Consider the following 21,681-nt stretch of genomic DNA (forward strand, 5'->3'; position numbering starts at 1 on the left):
GTTTCTGCTAGGATGCTTCTGTCCTATTACATGTGAATTTCAGTGTGAGCAAGAATTTTTAGTATATACAGTTGAGGCCTACAGGAGAATCAATTTAGGGCATTTTACATTTACATTCCATTTTATTGAGCAACAGAATGAGACTTACGCAAATAATTCTCTCTCTCTGTCTCTCTGTTGTCCTCTTGGTGGATACAGGCAAGAGTTATTCTACTAGAACAAACTAAGGCTATTTCCATCTGAGCAACTACATTTGAGCCAATACTTGCCAGAAACATTTTGATATAAAAGGGGTATGCATATTCCAAGCATAAATCTATGTCTTAATTATGTAACCAACAATGCACAGCACTCAATTAAAAGAATTTTGAGACACACAGAAAAACCAAGTACAGTTATTTATTTTAAAGAGGTAAAGTAAATAGACCCATGAATAGAGATAAAATTAGAATATCAGATATTGGCTGGGCAGTGGTGGCGCACACCTTTAACCCCAGCACTTGGGAGGCAGAGGCAGGCAGATCTCTGTGAGTTCAAGGCCGGGCTAGACCGACAGCCTCCAAAACAATACAGAGAAACCCTGTCTCGTAAAACCAAAAAAAAAAATCATTTAAAATGTTTGAATCTTAAATCACTAAAATGATTAAATATAAGTATGACTACTGTTTAAGAATCTGGTAGAAAGTGAGCAATAAACATGGGCAGGTATAGACTTTAAGGAAGAAAAATGAAAATAGAGCCAGTTAGCAATTCTGTGTATCAAAAACACTGTATTGGTGAAGAAGAATTTCTGTAATGATCATATCAAAAGATAGAATGTGAACGTGAAGCTGGCAGAGAAGACAATCAATAGAAACAAATCTACCTCTAAGTGAGTGACGTGATAGCTGGGCATGTGACAAGACTGACTATAATGTGATTGCGCTCCCATAGAAGAAACACAGAGGAAAGAGAACGTGCAAATGGCCAGCTAACATTACTGAAGAGCCACACTGCCCGCAGACTAAGGGCCTCCATCCAGTTGAGAAATGTACACTGTTTCTGATTTTTCATTGGTACTTTCTTTCTGTGTCTACCAGCAGGAGAGATACACATGTGAGTCCAAGATGTTGATCAAATTAACATCCCCTAGGTAGTGTAAAATACCTTGAGACAAATACAGCAGTCAGACAGGGGGCATTGGAGTTTTATAACCAGTGGTTGTCTCAAGTCTTTTAGTCACTTGCTCCTTTGTGTCTTCAATGAGGGGCAGTTAGAATGGGAAACCCTGGCTTTTGGTGCTTTAGAGTAAGATGCAATCATTGCCTGACGAGTGATGATGGTTCATTGCCCTTGCAGCCTCAAGCTGTTGATTGAGTTCTCTGAGTTTAGCTTCTTGTTCTGCTCTGATCCTCGCAGCCTCTTGCTGAGAAGAAATAAGGAGAAATATGATAAAGCTTAGCAAAAATAAAAATACCAGACTCTTTCCTCACTCCTAAGCCATTGGATTTGTCCATCCTTATTGCTCTATGGTAGCAACAGACAATCCCTGAACAACTTCATTCATATGTGTGCAGCCCACTTCTATCCATTTTCACACTTGGCCTCTCATTCCAGACACAGCCCGTTTCAATCTCTGAAATGGTGGTGTCTTCAGGATTCCAGCCCAATGTACCCTTCTTTCTTAGACCAAAAAAAATTGCCTTGGCAATCTCAATCACATGTGCAATCTCATTCACACTTGGTATATTGTCAAACATTTTTCTACAAGAAGAGGCTATACTCAGAGTGACACGACGCTGCCCAGAGGGTCAAATGCAGCCATCTGAGTCCTAGCTAAAGAGTAGGGTCCAGGTTGCCACACTTACATTGACAGGAGTGATTGTCCTCTCTGCCTTTCAGGAAAGCACTGGTATATCAGAAATATGTTTGAGTAGCTTCTGATAAAGCTACTACTTGTAGATATACTGGTCAGTCATCAGGGTGGGTAAGGACAGTTTGTTTATGAGTGGGGGATAGGAATGTCACACCATCTCTGCAGACACAGCAATGCTTGAGATTCTATTTGCAAGCCTGTGTGCTGCCAGTATTTGGGTTATTTTTATGGAAATTCACCTAATTCACCTGGAAACTGGGAGCAACTGCTTCATGGCAGAACTATTTAGATCAGAGAATGCATACAAAGGGGTTTGTATGTGTTAAATAATGACTACTGTTTCTTGAGTGCTGATAAAACTAAAGTATAACTTCAAGTTAAGAATAACTGAATGAGAAATGATCAAGGCAAGACAGGAATTTTAAAAAAGCCATGATCAAGATGCATGATTGTCCAGAGCAAGTGACAAACAGAAGAGGTTGTTAATCAAGAAATGCTTTCGATTTTATTTAATAAGTGATTATGTATACTCTGTGCCAAACATTGTTCTAAACATAAACATTAAAGCATTTCTTGTAACCTGGTAATGTATGTGTTGTTCCTGCCCCTACGCCACACTAAAGTATACAGATGCGAGACAACATGTATAGACACACATTTGGTAAAAGGCAGTGCTTGTGGCTGACATCCAGCAGTCTGGCTTCAGGGTCTCTGCCCTGAGCTACCCCTTGAGACTGTCTTTCCCCATGGGCCATCATACTGTCACCTTAACAGACCGGAGACTGAGTAGCTGAGTAACATCAAGAGGAAACAATTCACAAGTACCTGAATCCTCTCTTTCCTGATCCTCTCTTGCTGTGCCTGGAAGTTTGCTTTGTTGATCTCTATTTGCCTCAGTTCCTCTTGATACTGTCTCTGCTGCTCAGCTCTCCTCTGCTCTTCCTGGATTCGAATCGCCCGCAACCTCTGTGCTTCAGCCCTTGCAGCTGCTGCCCTGGCTTGTTCCGCTGAGGAGAAAGGAAAGTCACAAGTCTCTAGGATGAGTACAGTGGGCCTCTCCTTGCACAGGAAGGCCGTGTTAATTAACTTCTTGTACAGGGTACGTTGCCTCCATTTCCTTCTCACCTTTTCTCTCATTCTCCTTGGCTGTGAGAGCCTGGTCTGTTTGTAGAATTGTATTGCTCAGTTGTTCTTTGGCCTTCAAATATTCCTGCAGCACTTCCTCAGCCTGGGAACCCCAAAACACGCTGTTACAACTAGGAAATGCTAATTTGCAACCTGGAAAATGTCTTTATTTCTTCTCCAACTACCTTTCCCTCCTAGGGGATGCTCAGCCTGTACATGATGGGTCTGTCCATCAATCTTCACCCATGGGAATGATGCTGGCATGGCCAATCAGAGCACCCAGGGATGCTACACCTAACAATCTTATTTACATGTGGATAAACACCGAAAATTGGGTGTTTTAAAAACTAATATGGGTGCTGGAATAGATATGCTTGCCCTCTTCTGAGATATAAGTCTCTAAGGACAAGCTAAACTAGAGCCATATCAGAGGCTTTTGGGTGTGTGTGTGTGTGTGTGTGTGTGTGTGTGTGTGTGTGTGTGTGTGTATTGCATATGGAGTGGGGGTGCCAGGCTACTTAAAAATAAAGCCAACACTCAGGGAAATGAAGGAGGGTTTGTTTGGAAAGAAATAAAAAGAAAGAAAATGGATGACATCATTTGAACTCTGGCATGTCTCTATACTTGAAATAAAAACCTTTTAAGCCTGTCAATTATTAGCTTTCCCTAAATTGGCTTCACTTATTGAGATTCTATCTTGTGTAACCTAATCAGCCCCTTTGATGTTCATAAATGCTGATGGCTACAACCAAAGTCTAGTGATTACAGTGATGCGTTGCTTTCATCTGCAGCTGTGGCTGAAGTAGAAGTTATCTGCTATAACATCTGTACCAAGTGCAGTTCACTCAACAGAAGAGTAAATCACGGACAGAGATATAAAGCACATCGCTGCTCCTGTACCAGGAACGAAGGTACCTGTGTTCCCTTCCTTGGCTGCTGACGGTACTGTGCCTTCAGCTGTTCCATCTTCTGAAGGAAGAGACGGTGGCCTCCTGGTGTAGCATAGATCCCCTGTGCCACTTGTTGTTCCAGGGGCTTAAAAATATTCTGAAGTAGGGTTGAGCAGTGGTTTGCAGAGGCTTCCACATTCTTCTTACAAATCTCATCCTGCTTTGCACTTAGTAGGGTCTTTAAAGGGGAAAAAACATGGAGATATTAAGTACACTTCCATGTTTCTGGACATTGTTTTTCAAAAGAAATATACATTTTATTTTCTTTGAAACTTAAAGAAATATATGTAAAATTATATCCTTATCAAAGCTGTAAAAGTTGCAAAGATAAAACTATATGAAAAGTTATGTTTACTTGGCAGTTAGAAATGTCTTCCTTTTTAACAGCAGATTTATTACCTTGTTTATTAAGGAACAGTGAGAAAGAACTTCTGTGAGTAGAATACCCTCTCTTATTTGTTTTGTTTTGTTTTGTTTTGTTCTGAGACAGGGTTACTATGGGTAGCCCTGACTATCCAGGAACTAGCTCTATAAACCAGACTGACCTTGAACTCACAGAAATATGCCTGCATCTGCCTCCTGAGTGCTTGGATTAAAGGCATGTGCCACCACTGCCCAGCATGTTTGCATTTTTAATCTACTCATCTTATCTTGATATTTTCCTGCATTTGTGCATTTATGATGTTTACTCATGTTTACCCCCACTATTTAATCTCCTCTTTTCACCTCCATCTACTAAAACCCTTCTTATTCCCAAGAAGTCACTCTCGTGTGTGTGTGTGTGTGTGTGTGTGTGTGTGTGTGTTTGTGTGTGTGTGTGTATCCCACTGAATTTAATTGAGGTTACTTGAAACTCTTCTCAAGATGCTATTTCCACCCTAGATGTGATTTTATCATTTTAGATCTCTCACTTGCACCATAATTTTAAACACAACCAACTGTCTAACATTTTTTCAGAGTTTTTCTAGATCTAGGTGTGTGAAATTGAATCACTAGCTGCACTATCTGCCTATTCTATTAATCCTACTTTCATCATATCTTATTAGATGAAAAGGCAGTTCTATATACTTGCTCAATAAAAAATAAATACATTGTTAATGATGATTTTGTGTGTGGTACAATAAATTCAAGTTTTTTTCATGACTATAACATGGTACATGTGAGGCGTGTGTGTGTGTGTGTGTGTGTGCGTGTGCGTGTGTGTGTGTGTGTGTGTGTGTGTGTGTGTGTGTGTGTGTGTGTGTAAATAAATGTCAAGATCCTTGAAGCCAGATTCCTTTCAGGCTTTCCTGTTTTTCAAATTAACTCATATTACTGCCACATAAATGACTGTCATCACTTTCCAAAGTAGTGGGAACTGATTTTTTTAATTGATCCTATTTTACCAATTGTAAAAGTATTCTTGCCTTTTGTTGAACCTGATGTCTACAAACAAATACAGAAAATAATGACCTTCAATTCCTTCTGGAAACATTGGTCCTCATCCTTGAAAGAATCCTTCCTGAAGATTTCCAAGGCTTCATTCTCACAGGTCCGGTGTAGGTCCAGCAGCTCCTCGAGGGTCTCTGTGGGCAACTGCACCCTCTGGCTCATCTGCTGATCATAGTGAGTGACAGCCCTTTGCACTGCTGCCGAGTTCTCTCTCCGGACCAAGGTTACCACTGTGTTCTCCATGCAAGGCAGAGCCCCACTATTGATAGCATCGATGTAGGTCATCACCAGGCTCTCTAGACCTTCACAGAAGGAGAAATGTTTGTCTAATTTTAAAAAAGGAGTCTAAGATGTATATGGAATCATTCTGACAATGTTAACTATGTATTGCCTGTATTTTTCAGCATTCTTCATAGTATTCAAGAGGCCCAGAAAAATTATTTTGAAGAACTATGAGATGAAAAAGACAAGTGGTTCTTTGAGGAAAAACATCAAAATAGCAACAAAAAAGCTAATCAAGTTAGCTTTTTGAAAGAAGAAAGTTAGGATGAAAGAAGAAAATAGAGGAATTCTCAAGATATATGTGATGACCTGCATTTTATCCTTCTCCTTGGAGAAATAAGATGATCATTAAAAATTATGGGTGTTCATCTGATTAAAATATTTTAGACTTTTGTTTCTTTAAGCTTCCAATACTTTTTACTTCTCTGTTTTCTATCTCATTCAAATATTTTCCCGTTTTGATTTATTTCATCATGGTTAAAGTGGTATGAGTTACTTTCCTCTGTAAATAGGATCCAACAATCTAGACCTTATTCTTCATCAAAACTCCTTTGTCTTCTTTGCCAGCTTCTACATGTAAGCAATACAAATTCCTTTCATAATATTTGCAAATTCTAAAACATGCAGTTAAGATAAACTTCATTAAAGAGCTGGAATAGACATCTTTCAGAATCATAAACAATAATGGATTCTATTCAACATCTGTAGAATTTTTCAACAGAAAAATTATGTTTCTACAGGAAACTTGTATGCATTTATTTTATCTTGTGCATATCAAATACTGTGTCACATAATAAAAATCTAATTAATATATTATGGATATATTGTCAACCCACATGAATTCATATGTTTTAAGAGGAAATGGGTAAGACTTCTCTAACATGACATCTTCATCCTTAGGATTTTTTTTATGTGACTTGGAGGGTTTATGGAAAAACAACACTAGAGGTGTGCCTGGTATCTGCTGTAACATTGTCAGCATGTCACATTGGATTTCCATCCTGGCAATGACTGACCCCTTTATCAATTAATCAACAAAGAAATTCTACGTGTCCTTGATTCTTTATGATGAGTTAGAATAAAATCCTTTTGAAAAGTACTCACGAGGTCCATTGACCTGGATGCCTCCTGGGAGAGTCTTGGTCTTGGAATGGGTGAAGATGTGAGAACAGAATTCTGACAGCTCCTGCACAAATTCAGGGCTCAGCTCATCACTGTTGAGCGTTTGAAGCTGGGAAAGCTTATTTCTGTCAGCAGGGGAGTCAAAAACAAAGCATTTCTTCACTGGGAAGAACTTCTGAATACACAGTCGGGGCACGTTGAATATTTGAGTTTTTTCATCACTACCTGGAGAAGGAAATACAGGATTTATCTATACTATAATTCACATCCACTTTAATCTAATTAATTTAAGTAAATGTCCTTAACCCTAGTGTTGCATTAAGCATAAAGATTAAAAACTAACTAGTGGAAGAAAACAAAAAAGAAGAGAAATTGTTTCAATAACTGAAGACAAATGGAATTTAATATTGAATCTATTATTTCATTCTAAATTAAATATTCATTGTTATTTTGTGGAAGTGCTTGCTGGGTAAATACAGAAAAATATATACTTAGATGCCTATAAGAAAATAAGTTCCTGGGTGCTTTTCATTCTTTGCTCTACTACCTTGTCTCAGCTTCAGTGAGTTCTCCAGATATTCATCTGGTGTGATGGCATGCCCGTCTGTTTCCAGACTTAGGAAGAAATCTCTGAGAGTCCACACCAAGTCCGGAAAGAAGCTCATGTCAGCAGGTTCTCTAACTGTATTAAGGTCGGAGGAGTTCCTTGTCTGGAGCAGATCTGTCAGTTCTGTCACGGTGCTGAGACACAATTGAGGAAAACTGGCAGAAGCAAGGCTGTATCTAATGCTTCCCTAAACCTCTTCCTTTCCTGTCTGCACTTAATTAAATTAACACTGTGATGGTGACATGCATGAGGGCTCATTTCCTTGTGCTTCTACTCTGTATCATATTTTAATATGTGTGTTGTAGACCAGCTGTTCCGGTGGGACCAGATACAACAGGCCCTGCATCTGGGACTGTGTTCCAGTGCTGGGGATTGCCTGGGAACTGCACAGAGCTTCCAATCCCGGTGGGAGCCAAGCACCCCAGATTCGAGGTCTTCTCTCCCACCAACCAGACCAGGAAACCAGCAGAACCAGCAAAGAGACCAGGGGACCAGGTGGGAGGCTAAGCACCCCAAATTCCTAGCCTTCTTCTCCACCCAAGGGATCAGAATGAGGACAAGGAATTGAAGAACTACCAGATTATTGGACTTGCTAGCACTCACCAGAAGGGAATTCTGGTCCCCTAACCACCAGACCGGTAAGGGGTTCTTTCTCCACCCACTGGAAGAAGAGATGGGAAAGAGGCAATACAAAAACACACTCAGCAATAAAAAAACAAATATGACACCACCAGATTCTAGAGACTCCACAGCAGCAAGACTCCAACATTCCAATTCAAATGAAGCAGAAGAGAATGACATTAAAACCACCTTCATGAAAATGATAGAGGCCCTAATAGAGGATATAGGAAAATCCCTCAAAGAAATGGATGAAAAAACAAACCAAAAAAATGCAAGACATAGAAGAAAAACAAGCCAAAAAATGCAAGAAGAGGAAGAAAAAACAAACCAAAAAAAGGCAGGAAATGGAAGAAGAAACAAAGCAAAAAATGCAAGAAATGGAAGAAAAAGCAAAGCAAAAAATGCAAGGAATGGAAGAAGAAACTAAGCAAAAAATGCAAGAAATGGAAGGAAAACAAAGCAAAAAATGCAAGAAATGAAAGAAGAAACAATCCAAAAAAGGTAGGAAATGGAAGAAAAAGCAAACAAAAAATACAAGAACTGGAAAAAAAGCAAACCAAAAAATGCAAGAAATGGAAGAAAAAGCAAACCAAAAAAATGCAAGAAATGGAAGAAAGAACAAACCAAAAATTTCATAAAATGCAACAAATGGATGAAAAGATAAACCAAAAATTGCAAGAAATATTTCAAAGAGTGCAAGGGTTGAAAATTGAAATAGAGACCAAAAAAAAAAAAAACCACAATCTGAAGACAGACTGGAAATAAAAAAACTGGGCAAACGGTCAAGTACTACTGATGCAAGCATTACCAACAGAATACAAGAGATGGAAGAGAGAATCTCAGGTGTTGAAGATACACTAGGAGAAATGGATTCATCAACCAAAGAAAATCTTAAGTCCAGCAAATCCTTAACACAAAACATCCAGGAAATATGGGACACCATGAAAAGAAACCTAACAATAATAGGTATAGAAGAAGGAGAAGAAAACCATCTCAAAGGGGCAGAAACCATATTCAACAAAGTCATAGAAGAAAACTTTCCCAACCTTAAGAAAGACATGCCAATGAAGGTACAAGAAGCCTACAGAACACCAAATACAGGAGACCACAAAAAAACAGTCCCCTCATCACATAATAATCAAGACCCCAAATATACAGAATAAAGAAAGAATATTAAAAGCAGCTAAGGAAAAAGGCCAAGTACCATATAAAGGCAAACCTATCAGAATTACACCTGACTTCTCCATGGAAAATCTGAAATCCAGAAGGTCCTGGATAGATATTCTACCAACACTAAGAGACCATGGGTGTCAGCCCAGACTACTATACCCAGCAAAGATCTCAATCACTATAGATGGAGAAAACAAGATATTCCATGACAAAACTAGATTCAAGCAATACGTATCCACTAACCCAGGCCTACAGAAAGTTTTGGAAGGAAAAATTCAACCCAAGGAAGTTAACTACAACCAGAAAAACATAAGCATTAGAGAATCCCTCTCTACCAACAGCCAAAAGAACAAAGGGATGGAATTCCACGCATAATTCCGCCAACAACAACCATTGAAAATCGAAGAAGGATGAGTAATCAATGGTCATTAATATCCCTCAACATTAATGGCCTTAACTCACCCATAAAAAGACACAGGCTAGCAGAATGGATTCGAAGACAGAACACATCCTTCTGCTGCATACAAGAAACACACCTCACCCTCAAAGACAGACATTACCTGAGAGTTAAAGGTTGGGAAAAAATTTTCCAATCAAATGGACCCAAGAAACAAGCAGGGGTAGCAATCCTAATATAAAACAAATTAGACTTTAAAATAAAATCAATCAAAAGACATGAAGGAGGTCATTACATACTCATCACAGGTGAAATCCACCAAGATGAAGTGTCTATCCTGAACATCTATGCCCCAAATACAAAGGCATCCACATTTGTAAAAGAAACATTACTAAAACTTAAATCACATATAAAGCCCCACACACTTATAGTGGGAGATTTCAACACACCACTCTCACCACTAGACAGGAATACCAGACAGAAACTCAACAAAGAAGCAAAGGGGCTAATAGAAGTAATGGCCCAACTGGGATTAACATTCATCTATAGAACATTTCATCCACATAAAAAAGAATATACCTTCTTCTCACCACCACATGGAACCTTCTCAAAAATCGACCACAAACTTGGCAACATATCCAACCCCAGCAGCTTCAAAAAAATTAGAATAACTCCATGCATCGTATCAGACCACCATACATTAAAATTAGAATTCAACAACAACACAAATTGCAGAAAACCTACAAACTCATGGAAACTGAATAATGCTCAACTGCACCATTCCTGGGTCAAAGAAGAAATAAAAAAAAGAAATTAAAGACTTCCTAGAATTCAATGAGAATGAAGACACAATATATCCAAACCTATGGGACACTTTTGAAAGCAGTGCTAGGGGGTAAGTTCATAGCGCTAAGTGCCCACATGAAGAAACTGGAGAATAGTTATACTAGAGAATTAACAGCACAGCTGAAAGCTCTAGAACACAAAGAAGCAAACTCCCCCAGGAGGAGTAGATGCCAGGAAATAATCAAATTGAAGGCTGAAATCAATAAAGTAGAAACTAGGAAAACAATACAAAGAATCAATGCAACGAAGAGTTGGTTCTTTGAGAAAATCAACAACATAGACAAACCTTTGTCCAAACTTACCAAACAGCAGAGAGTGAACACGCAAATTAACAAAATCAGAAATGAAAAGGGGGACATAACAACGGACTCTGAGGAAATTCAGAGAATCCTCAGGTCATACTTTGAAAACCTGTACTCCACAAAATTTGAAAATTTAAAGGAAATGGACAACTTCCTGGATAGCTATCACTTGCCAAAATTAAATTGAGAACAAATAAGCAATTTAAATAGACCTATAGCCCCTTTGGAAACAGAAGCAGTCATCAAAAGTCTCCCAACCAAAAAAAAAAGCCCAGGTCCAGATGGCCTCAGTGCAGATTTCTACCAGAAATTCAAAGAACAGCTTATACCCATTCTTCTCAAAGTATTCCATGCAATAGAAGCAGAAGGGTCTTTGCCAAACTCTTTCCAAGAGGCTTCAATAACCTTGATCCCCAAGCCACACAAAGACACAACTAAGAAAGAGAACTTCAGACCAATATTCCTCATGAACATTGATGCAAAAATACTCAATAAAATACTGGCAAATCGGATCCAGGAACTCATCAAAACAATCATTCACCACGATCAAGTAGCTTTCATCCCAGGGATGCAGGGATGGTTCAACATGCGAAAATCCACCAATGTAATCCACCATATAAACAAGCTGAAAAACAAAAATCACATGATCATCTCACTAGATGCTGAAAAAGCCTTTGACAAAATCCAACACCCCTTCATAATAAAGGTCTTGGAGAGATCTGGGATAACAGGAACATACTTAAACATAATAAAAGCTATATACAGTAAACCAACAGCCAACATCAAACCAAATGGACAGAAACTCAACACAATTCCTCTAAAATCAGGAACAAGACAAGGATGTCTACTCTCTCTATACCTTTTCAACATTGTACTTGAAGTTCTTGCCATTGCCATACGACAAGGAAAAGGGATCAAGGGGATACAAATTGGGAAGGAAGAGGTCAAACTTTCACTGTTTGCAGATGATATGATAGTTTACATAAATGGCTCAAAGAACTCTACCAGGGAACTCTTACAGCTGATTAACACCTTCAGCAAAGTGGCAGGCTACAAGATCAACTCAAGAAAATCAGTAGCCCTACTATATACAGATGATAAAAGGGCTGAGAAAGAAATCAGAGAAACATCAACCTTTACAATTACCACAAACAAAATAAAATACCTTGGGGTAATGTTAACCAAACAAGTGAAAGACCTGTATTGCAAGAACTTTGAATCTTTAAAGAAAGAAATTAAAGAAGCCCTCAAAAAATTGAAAGATCTCCCATGCTCTTGGATAGGTAGGATCAATGTAGTAAAAATGGCAATCCTGCCAAAAGCAATCTACAGATTCAATGCAATCCCCATTCAAATCCCAGCACAATTCTTCACAGACCTTGCAAGAATAATAATCAATTTTGTATGGAAAAACAAAAGACCCAGGATAGCCAAAACAACCCTGTTCAAAAAGGCAACGTACGGAGGCATCGCCATCCCTGACTTCAAGCTCTATTATAGAGCTATAGTCCTGAAAACAGCTTGGTATTGGCACAAAAATAGACAGATAGACCCTGATATTAACCCACACATGTTTGAACATTTGATCTTTGACAAAGAAGCTAACAATATACAATGGAATAAAGAAAGCATCTTCAACAAATAGTGCTGGCATGACTGGAGGCTGGCATGTAGAAGAATGCGGATAGATCCATGTTTATTGCCATGCACAAAACTTGAGTCCAAATGGATCAAAAACGTCAACATAAACCAGCCACACTGAATCTCTTAGAAGAGAAAGTGGGTGGTACCCTTGAACGAATTGATACAGGAGACAGCCTCCTGAACATAACACCAGTAGCACAGACACTGAGATCAACAATTAATAAATGAGACCTCCTGAAACTGAGAAGCTTCTGTAAGGCAAAGGACACAGTCAGCAAGACAAAAAGGCAGCCCACAGAATGGGAAAAAATATTCACTAACCCCACATCTGACAGAGGGTTGATCTCCAAAATTTACAAAGAACTCAAGAAGCAAGTCTCCAAAACACCAAAGGACCCTATTAAAAAGTGGGCTGCAGAACTAAATAGAGAGTTTTCAATAGAGGAGTCTAAAATGGCTGAGAGGCACTTGAGAAAGTGCTCAACATCCTTAGCCATCTGGAAAATGCAAACCAAAACAACTCTGAGATACAATCTCACTCCTGTCAGAATGGCTAAAATCAAAAACACCAATGACAATTTATGCTGGAGAGAATATTGTGAAAGGGGAACACTCCTCCATTGCTGGTGGGAGTGCTAACTTGTTCAGCCACTTTGGAAATCAGTATGGAGATTCCTCAGAAAAATGGGAATAAACCTACCACAAGACCCAGCAACTTCACACTTAGGCATATATCCAAAAGATGCCCATTCATACAACAAGGATGTCTGTTCCACTATGTTCATAGCAGCATTATTTGTAATAGCCAGAACTTGGAAGCAGCCTAGATGCCCCTCAACCGAAGAGTAGATAGAGAAAATGTGGTACATTTACACAATGGAGTACTATTCAGCAGAAAAAAACAATGGAATCCTGAGATGGAATCCTAAGATTTGCAGGCAAATGGATGACATTAGGAGAAACCATCCTGAGTGAGGTAACCCAGTCACAAAAAGAGAATCATGGCATGTACTCTCTCATATATGGATTTTAAACATAGATCTGGGGAGTGCCAGCCTACAATCCCATGGCCAGAGAGTCTGAGAAACAGAACCTTCATTCAGTGGCTGATGGAAGAACAGGCAGTCTCCCAAGGCTAAGCACTGAGCTGAACTCAAGAAAGCCAGTAACAGAGAGGGAGGACTGATGACCAAAGGGATTAAGACTGGGCTGGTTTAACCCCAGGAAACAGCTGACCTGACAAGGGTTAACTCTTGAATCCCAGGCTGATGCCTGGGAATCCAGCATGGGACTGATCAAGACCCCCTGAATGGGCGTGTCAGTGAGGAGGCCTAGGTAATCTATTGGGCCTTGAGCAGTAGATCAGTATCCATCCCGATTATACACACGGACTTTGGACTCCCATCCAACAATGTGAAATGCACTCTCACACTGAACTCTTGGGGGGAGGGTCTAGGCCCTGCCCTGGATGAAATGACAGACTATGGACACCCCCATGAAGGGCCTCACCCTCCATGGGGAAATGAGGGGATATTGGGGGGGTTGGGGGAGGGCACGGGAGGAGGGGGAGGGAAACAGAGAAGGACCTGGAACTGACTTGAGAAGCAACCTTGTTTCTAATCTAAATTTAAATTTAAAAATAAAAATTAAAAAAATGAAATATCAAGAACACAGCAAAAGGAAGTAAAAAGGACACACTGTGGGATTTGCACACAGGTTAACAGACTGCACTACATTCAGACAGCCTCCTTTGTGTACATAAACTCCTTCAGGGAGCACTGGTTCAAGTGTAGTACAAAGCCTTGATTTTCCCTTTCTTCTGCTGGCACACACTTCACCTGTCACTCCTGTGGGGTAGGAGTGCACATCCCACAGGAATATCTGGGCCAAATGGCAAGAAAACATACCAGTCAACCCTGTACTAGGCAGGCTTCACTAGAGAAATAAGTTTTAAAAAAAAGAAAAGCTAAAAAATGTGTGTTGTATAATATTATTTTAACTATCTAAAGATGTGTTGCATTTGTTTATGCTGTGGAATATTACTTTAACTGTGTAAAGGTGTGTTACTTTTGTTTATGCTGCATTTGTTTGATTATGTAAAGATGTGTTGCATCTGTTTCAACTTGCCTGTCTAAGGCACCTGATTGGTTCAATAAAAAGCTGAACAGTCAATAGGTAGGCAGGAGAGGGATGGGCAGGGCTGCCAGGCAGAGAAAATAAATTGGAGGAGATATCTAGAAAGAAGAAAGGAAGAATGAGAGAGAAGAAGGAAGAGAGAATGAGGGACATGCCCAGGACAGGAAGGCAGGCAGACACCAGACACAAGAAGCAGTAAAAGTAAGATATACAGAAGTAATAAAGGTAAAAAGCCCTAAGGCAAAAGATAAAGAGAAACAAGTTAATTTAAGTTAAAATAGTTAGCCAGAAATGTGCCTAAGGTAGGCTGAGTGTACAAAACTAATAAGTCTCCATGTCATGATTTGGGAGCTGATTGATGGCCTAAAAGAAAAAAATCCTGGTGTGTGTGTGTGTGTGTGTGTGTGTGTGTGTGTGTGTGTGTGTGTGTGTGTTATACTCATGTATATGTGTTTGTGTGTGCAATTCTGTGTGTATAGATGTGCATATACGTTAGTCATCTTCTACTTGTGTTTTGAGACAGAGTCTCTTTCTGAATCTGGCTCTACAGCTGTCCCATCAAGCCTCAGGAATCCTCCTGTCTTGGACTCCCCACACCCACACCCAGCCTTGGGGTAACAGGTACACACTGCCATGTCTGGCTTTTAATATGGATGCTATGGATCCAAACTCATGTCCTCAATTCTTCTGTGACAAACATTTCGCTGGCTGAACCATCTCCTTAGTCCCTGTATTTTAGTTGTTATGAGTCCAAAAGGTCTCAAAGCTGCATAGATGGTGTGTTTTCTCCAGTGCAGTGCTGTCCTGAACCACAAAAGGATACTGCAGTAGGTCAATAGCCCCCTGGTCAATTTTGTTCATGGTGTTGTATACAAAGATGCTACTGAGAAGGATTGCCAGTGCAAAGATCTGAGTATCACTCTTTTCATCAATCTAGAAAACAGAGCAAATTTGAGTTAGGTTTAGGGCATTCTTGGGTGAGTATCACCACAAACAAAATGTTGATATACAGACATTAAACAAAACAGAAATCATTTGCAAGCATGCATTTTGCATGCTTTTCTCATTTGGTAATTTGATACTGATTCATTCCATTGCTAACTCACTACTCTTTTTTCGAATGTCTCTTAGAAAGCTTCAAAATGAGTAAAAGTAGTGGGGCAACCAGAATATTTAAAATAGTTTTACAGGCAAAGCAAAACTGCTTTATGTGCATGGTACATATATCTGTAATGACTTATTACTACCCTTAAGCTGATCTCATTAACAGTCTTCTCTCACTAAGACAATACTGAAGAATGAGTTTATAACTACTTTTCCCAGGATGCAGATTGAGTGAATCAAGTACAAATTATGGTTTGTCATCTGTGAATCTTGACAAATCAAAAAAAATGAAGAAAAAGCTATCAAAAGCTTTTTCGCAATGGCTATTCAAGAAAAAGTTCTAGCTATGTCCAAGAACCAGCCCATGCTGATTCACAAAAGGCACATCTCTCCAAGTCCACATTGGACTCCACATTGGAAGCTTGAAGCCAATTATGATGGGAACTTTGGGGGAAAAGTGAAGCGCTGCAGACTCAAACTCTTTATTCATGGTTAGTGGTGTGTTAATGCTTATCAGTGGGCAACTAGACAGTGCCGGTGTGGCCACTGTGTCCATAATGAGTCAGAAAAGACAAACGGAAAAACACGTGGAGAGACTTCTTTTTTGTCAAAACCATGGAACTAGAGGTGCTACAGGTATGATTTAGGCAACTCAGTCTAAGTAGCAGCCAACTATTAGCACAAGCTCTCTGCAAGACAGGTTTATAACAGTGATTTTAATCCCACCATGTTTCAGTACTTAGTTCATCATTACTCTACTACCCGCAGTGCTGAGTCTACCTTATGAAGAGATTTTCTCACTCCATGTATCAAGCTCTCACCATTAAAAATAAAGGGGAGAAAAGTACACTGAGGTCAACTGGAAATACCAATTTTATGTGTGGGGAGCAGAGAAATTCCTGTACTAAGAGTATTTAAAGACACAGGGAGATAAATCTGATAAATCCAATGCAAACAGAGTCCTCTCTCCTTACCTTCTCCACATCTCCCAGGCCCTCTGTGTCAAGGAGAACTACGGTGTGGTCTGGCTTCTGGGGATGAGGGACACACCACATCCAGATGCCCTTGGTGTGAGACTGCACAGTGGATCCAACAGAAAAGCCTGAAAAGCAAAGTGGGTGATATTGATGCAAAGAGGGATCTGAAATTCAGGAATTCCCCTGAGAATTTAAGCTACGGTGAAAGGGAAACAAGATGATGAGACAGTAGAAAGGACAAGTGATGATCTAAATGGGCAAATAATATTAGTGACTTAAAGTTGGGATCTGGTGTTCTTTTTAAAAAACACAATTTCATGCTTCTAAAAACTTTATAGTTTGAATGTATTTCATTGAATTCATTTCATTGGTGACTTACTTCTTATAAAGGAAATATATTTTGCTTTTCTGGGGAAGATGTTGAGGAATAAACACATGCTAAGTCTCAGATAGCGAGCTTCCCTTTCACTATCAGAAGATGCAAACAGTAGCTGTGGCACAAACAGTAACTTTCAGGACCCAGACCTATCCCCCACTTCCTCTCCTCACGCTCTGAGCTGGATGCTCACAGTGTGGATGGATAGAGGGGACCCAACCAGTTTGTTGGTGTTGCTCACCTTTCTCCTTGCCAGCCAGCTTGTTCATCAGGTAGGATTTGCCTGTACGGTAGAGGCCCACGATGGCCACCACCACCACAGGCTGTGTGATGGCAGACAGAATCTTCAGGGCTTCCTGGTTGGCCACGAGCTGTTCCCCGCTGTTCCCAATGAGGCATATGGGTTCTGGCATGTGGGTCTCTGGAGCCATATCTAAGATGCTACTTTGTCTGCAGGGGAAGAAATGGAACGACCTGAAACTTCTAGTGTTTAAAGAAAGACATTTTACCCACTGAATCCTGGAACAAATTACCTGTTAGCATTTCCTGAGTTTCTGAAAACTAAAAACTAAAAATAAACAGAAAATTACAATAGTTTCTGCCTCTTCATAGACTTATAATAGCATGTCCTGCCTCCTCTTAAGTGCTTGATAGACACGGGAAACCCATATCTTTCGCCTACCTACTGACAACTTGAGCCTAGCTTATCCCATTGACTTCTGGCTTGCTAATGTTTCTGGCTTACACCTACTGGTATCCTTGTATTGACTGTTACTTGTCACTATACTTGCTGCCTTTTTCTTACTCAGCTATACGACCAAACTCTACTACTTCATTGCCACCAAGCCATAATTCTAACATATATCATTTTCAAAGAAATTACCCATTTACTTATTAAAGCTATACTTTAAAATAAAACACCATGTCTTTACATAGTTATGAATGTCCCAAACTTCAAAACATGATCATTTTGTAATTGGCAAAAAATTGAAAAGACATCATTGCCGGTACCCTGACAATTGTCTAACAAAATAGGTTAAGCGGAATGATAAGGGTAACGCATGCTTTTCGGCTTCACTTATCAGGGGAACAGCTCTCTTCCATTTTAGTACTGACTGTGTAATAGAGGAGTTCAAAAGCCATGCTCTTCATTGAGTTCATTTTTCATTACAAAATATTAACAAGAAAAGATCTGAATTGGTTGCACCAGTAGTCATAAAAAGTGTGTTTTGTTGTTGTTGTTATTGTTGTTGTATTTAATGATCATAAAGACACTTTTTTCTCCTCTTGTTAAGAACCGGGGCAGGCAGTGGAAGATTCACCACAGATGTTGCCACAGCAAGGCACAGACATTAGTAAGTGCCTAGTGCAAGGCCATGCAGGAAAGCAGTGAACTGAGAATCGTATGCCAAGTTCCTGTCCATTCTAACCATTTCTGGTGTGATATTGCTACCCTGTATCAGTAGAATTCTGGTTGCCTTATTTATACACAGAAGGGATTAAAGTGATATTTTGCAGATTATATAGATGTAGGAAGCTGTCAGTGATGATCTACAGTTAGCTAGGACAATAAAGGTGATATCTACAAGTGAGGTAGAGCCTTAGAGGCACTTGTGTTTTTGGATGATGTCAATAATGGAGGAAGAACCTAGTATGAGTGAATTTCCAGCCTTTATGAAGAACATTCATACTGTGTGTCTCTGGTAATCATAGCATTTTACATGTTAGCACAAAATGTTATCTGAATAGAATCCTTAGTGCTTTTTACTGGAGCCAAATCTCTGATATCATTGCATATTTAATGTTCTCTAGCCACAATCTTAAATTCACTATTCTACTTTGGATAGCTCAGCTTATGACTCAGGAATACATTCTCTGTAATTTGTTAGAGTCCCACAACGTTTAGGGAACTAGAGAGATGACTCAGCTGTGAAGCACATCGACTGCTCTTCCAAAGGACCCAGGTTTGATTCCAGGAACCTACATACTGGCTCACAACTGTCTGTTACTCCAGTTCCAAGGAAGCTGATGCTTTCATCTGGCTTCCATGGGCACCAGGCACACATATGTTTCACAGACAAACATGCAGAAAAAAAACACTCATATACATAAAATAAAAATAATATTTAAACTATTTTTTAGAATCACATTTTGACTTTGTGGTGAGTTAGAATTGATTTCCAGTCTCAGCCTTGCAACTGATTAGCATTATGACATCACTCAACTCTTTCAGCCTACTTCCTACAAGCATTTACATCAGTAAAGGGCTAAGATGGAGAGATGGCTCAGTGGTTAAGAGCACTTGAGACTCTTGCAGAAGACCTGGGTTGGCTGAAACTACATCAGGTGAGTCACAACTGCTTGCAACTCCAGTCCCTTGGGACCTGATATTCTTCTCACTCCCATTTGATGTAAATAAATACACTGAGGCACAAACACATAAATAAAACAATTGCTTTTTTAAAGGGAAGCAAGAAAGCTTCACAGCAGGGTTGCAGGGGGGAGGGAACTATGGAGAAGAGAAGTGTCAAGAAATCTGAGAGAAAATGCTGAGGAGTTCTAGGGACAAATTTCTGGAAGAAAACAGATCATTGTAGCTATGGTTTTAGCTCAAGTTTTGCATTTTTATTCTTATTTGCTTTTCCCTCATTTTGTATTGCTTCTGGTCTGAGTTTGAAGAAAGGGGGAGAAAAGTACTCATTTAGCAGCTAACAGCAATATTTAAATATGACCTGCATAAGGGATGTGACAGGGTGAGAAGTTAAAACATAGCCGGACCACAGTGAGTGGTCCTGGTGGGCAATTTCTGAGTGAATCGATATATAAGAGTAGGGACAACATCGCAGCTGAGACAGACTCCAGCACAAAAGGGGTTAAAAACTGAGTGACTGTGAAGGAAAAGCAAACATGGACCCTTCAGGAGATGAGACTGCTCAAAGCTAAAAGCCCTCTGCTGTTTTCAGAAAGCATTTTCCCTGCACACCGTGGAGTTTCACATTTCATTTTTCTTTCATTTTTGTTTTCTCTTCAGCAACTTAGCTATTGACATTGCAACTCCTGCTTTGCTCTTCCTCGTGCCAGTGGGGCAATTAATTGCCTGCTGTCCTAGAAAACCCCAGGCCACAGACTGAAAGGGGCATGGGTTTTAACAAAGACAGAAAACTTCAGCGGTGATAAGGGATGCCAAGAAGTTGTAAGGGATCAAGGGAGGCAAAACGGCTGGAGGGTATCCCCAGCTTTCAGCCTGCTCCCCACCCAGGCTGCTCTCTCACTGTCAGTTAGCAGAAGTGGCACTGATAAACACTCTGGCTGCCAGATGAATAATCGTTTGTCTGGCAACACTCCAATTGAGTCTTCACTAGAACTGATTCGGCATCCCCGGCTAAGAGCATCCAGTCCTGGATAGAACATTTAAAAAACTAAACCATAAAAGTCTCTGCCCAGCCATGCCTGATCTTACCTTAACAAAGTTGAGGCGGCAAGACGAATCAAGAGCTGATAAGAGCTGCTTCCAAGAGGACTTTGCAAGAATGCAAGCGTGCTTGTTTCTCATAAATACTGGCCAGCTCTTGGAATTTCCTTTCTCCTCCCAGCTCTCTGGCAGAGATCTTGAATATGAAATGCAAGCATAGGAAATGCTAATGGGATTCTCCAAACTGAAATTTGAAACTAGAAACTGAAACTATACAAATTCAGACTATTCAGTTAAAGGGTGTTGCCTCGTGGAAGGCTTGAATGTTACTGATTTCCCAGAAGTTGTGCATGGTTGCTGAAACAGAATTTTGAAATCTTTTGTGATTATTCCAAGCACTGTTTATTTTATTTCTTTTGTAACTAGGGTAATATTTTACCTGATTTGGAAGTGGATACCTTTTGAGGGCACACCTCACATACTATTTGAGAACTAATTTCTTGTGATTCTATAGGATAGAATTTATTTCATGGGCAATAGGTTGACCAAGGAGCACACGGTCTCTTTCATGGGTTCTTAAATCCCATATATAAAAGAAGTAAAAACAGGCTTAAAAGGAAAGTTGAGGACAATTTTATAGGAATTCGAAAGAAAAAAAAAGCAACAGGGGAGGCAGAGAGCAGATCTCAGCAGGTAACAAGGGAGAGAAAGATGGGTAAAGAAAAAGAGTAAGACATGCTTTCCAGGTTAGAGAACATGCTTTGAGGCAGGCTCAGCAGTCAAAGTCTGTAAGCATCTGCATGGGGTGGGGATGTTTCTTCAGGCAGAGAATGAGAATGCCTAGAGCTTCAGGGTAACATGCAGAGGACTTTGACTGCTAACCAAAAACAGGAAAATAGAAAGAGGGGAAAGAAAGTTACACTCTCTACTGGGAGGTTGATTAGCATCTACACTGGGTGAAAGGTTTCTGGTGTATACAAGCAGTTATTTCATTGAGGGAATAGTTATTCCACACAATCTTCATACATCTGCAAGCATAGCATGTGTCTGAAGTTGTAATATTTTGAGGGGTGTTTTCCCTCCAAGGCGACAGATAGGATTACTGAAAAGAACTCTTAAGAAAGGGAACTACAGGCACTGTGAGGAACCACCTGAGGCCTGGGGACTGCACACTGAGGTTCTCATGCCTGTGGGATACAACCCACCAAGAGACTGCTAGTATCCTAGTCCCTCTCTCCGCCTGTGGGACTAGGTAAGCCTGGACCTGTTTCAGGCCTGAATTCCAGTGCCCTGCCAGGAGCCAGTTGAGGTCTGGGACTGTGCA

At 40.0% G+C, this 21,681-nt stretch overlaps 1 protein-coding gene across 1 annotated transcript; it reads right to left on the bottom strand.

Annotated features, from left to right (window-relative positions):
- Positions 1-385: 385 nt before the first annotated feature.
- LOC106022099 (guanylate-binding protein 5) lies at positions 386-20,558 on the bottom strand. Its single transcript, XM_013121853.3, has 11 exons — positions 20,406-20,558; positions 17,187-17,395; positions 16,567-16,694; positions 15,312-15,421; positions 7,313-7,506; positions 6,748-6,990; positions 5,383-5,663; positions 3,896-4,108; positions 2,981-3,083; positions 2,681-2,862; positions 386-1,405 (listed from the first exon to the last, which is right to left on the bottom strand). The coding sequence occupies exons 2-11, from the start codon at positions 17,374-17,376 to the stop codon at positions 1,283-1,285; spliced, it is 1,767 nt and encodes a 588-aa protein (XP_012977307.1). The 5' UTR covers positions 17,377-17,395; positions 20,406-20,558; the 3' UTR covers positions 386-1,282.
- Between the last annotated feature and the right edge of the window lie 1,123 nt (positions 20,559-21,681).

The sequence above is a fragment of the Mesocricetus auratus genome, unplaced genomic scaffold (genome assembly GCF_017639785.1).
Source record: "Mesocricetus auratus isolate SY011 unplaced genomic scaffold, BCM_Maur_2.0 Super-Scaffold_100009, whole genome shotgun sequence".
Taxonomy (NCBI): Eukaryota; Metazoa; Chordata; class Mammalia; order Rodentia; family Cricetidae; genus Mesocricetus; species Mesocricetus auratus.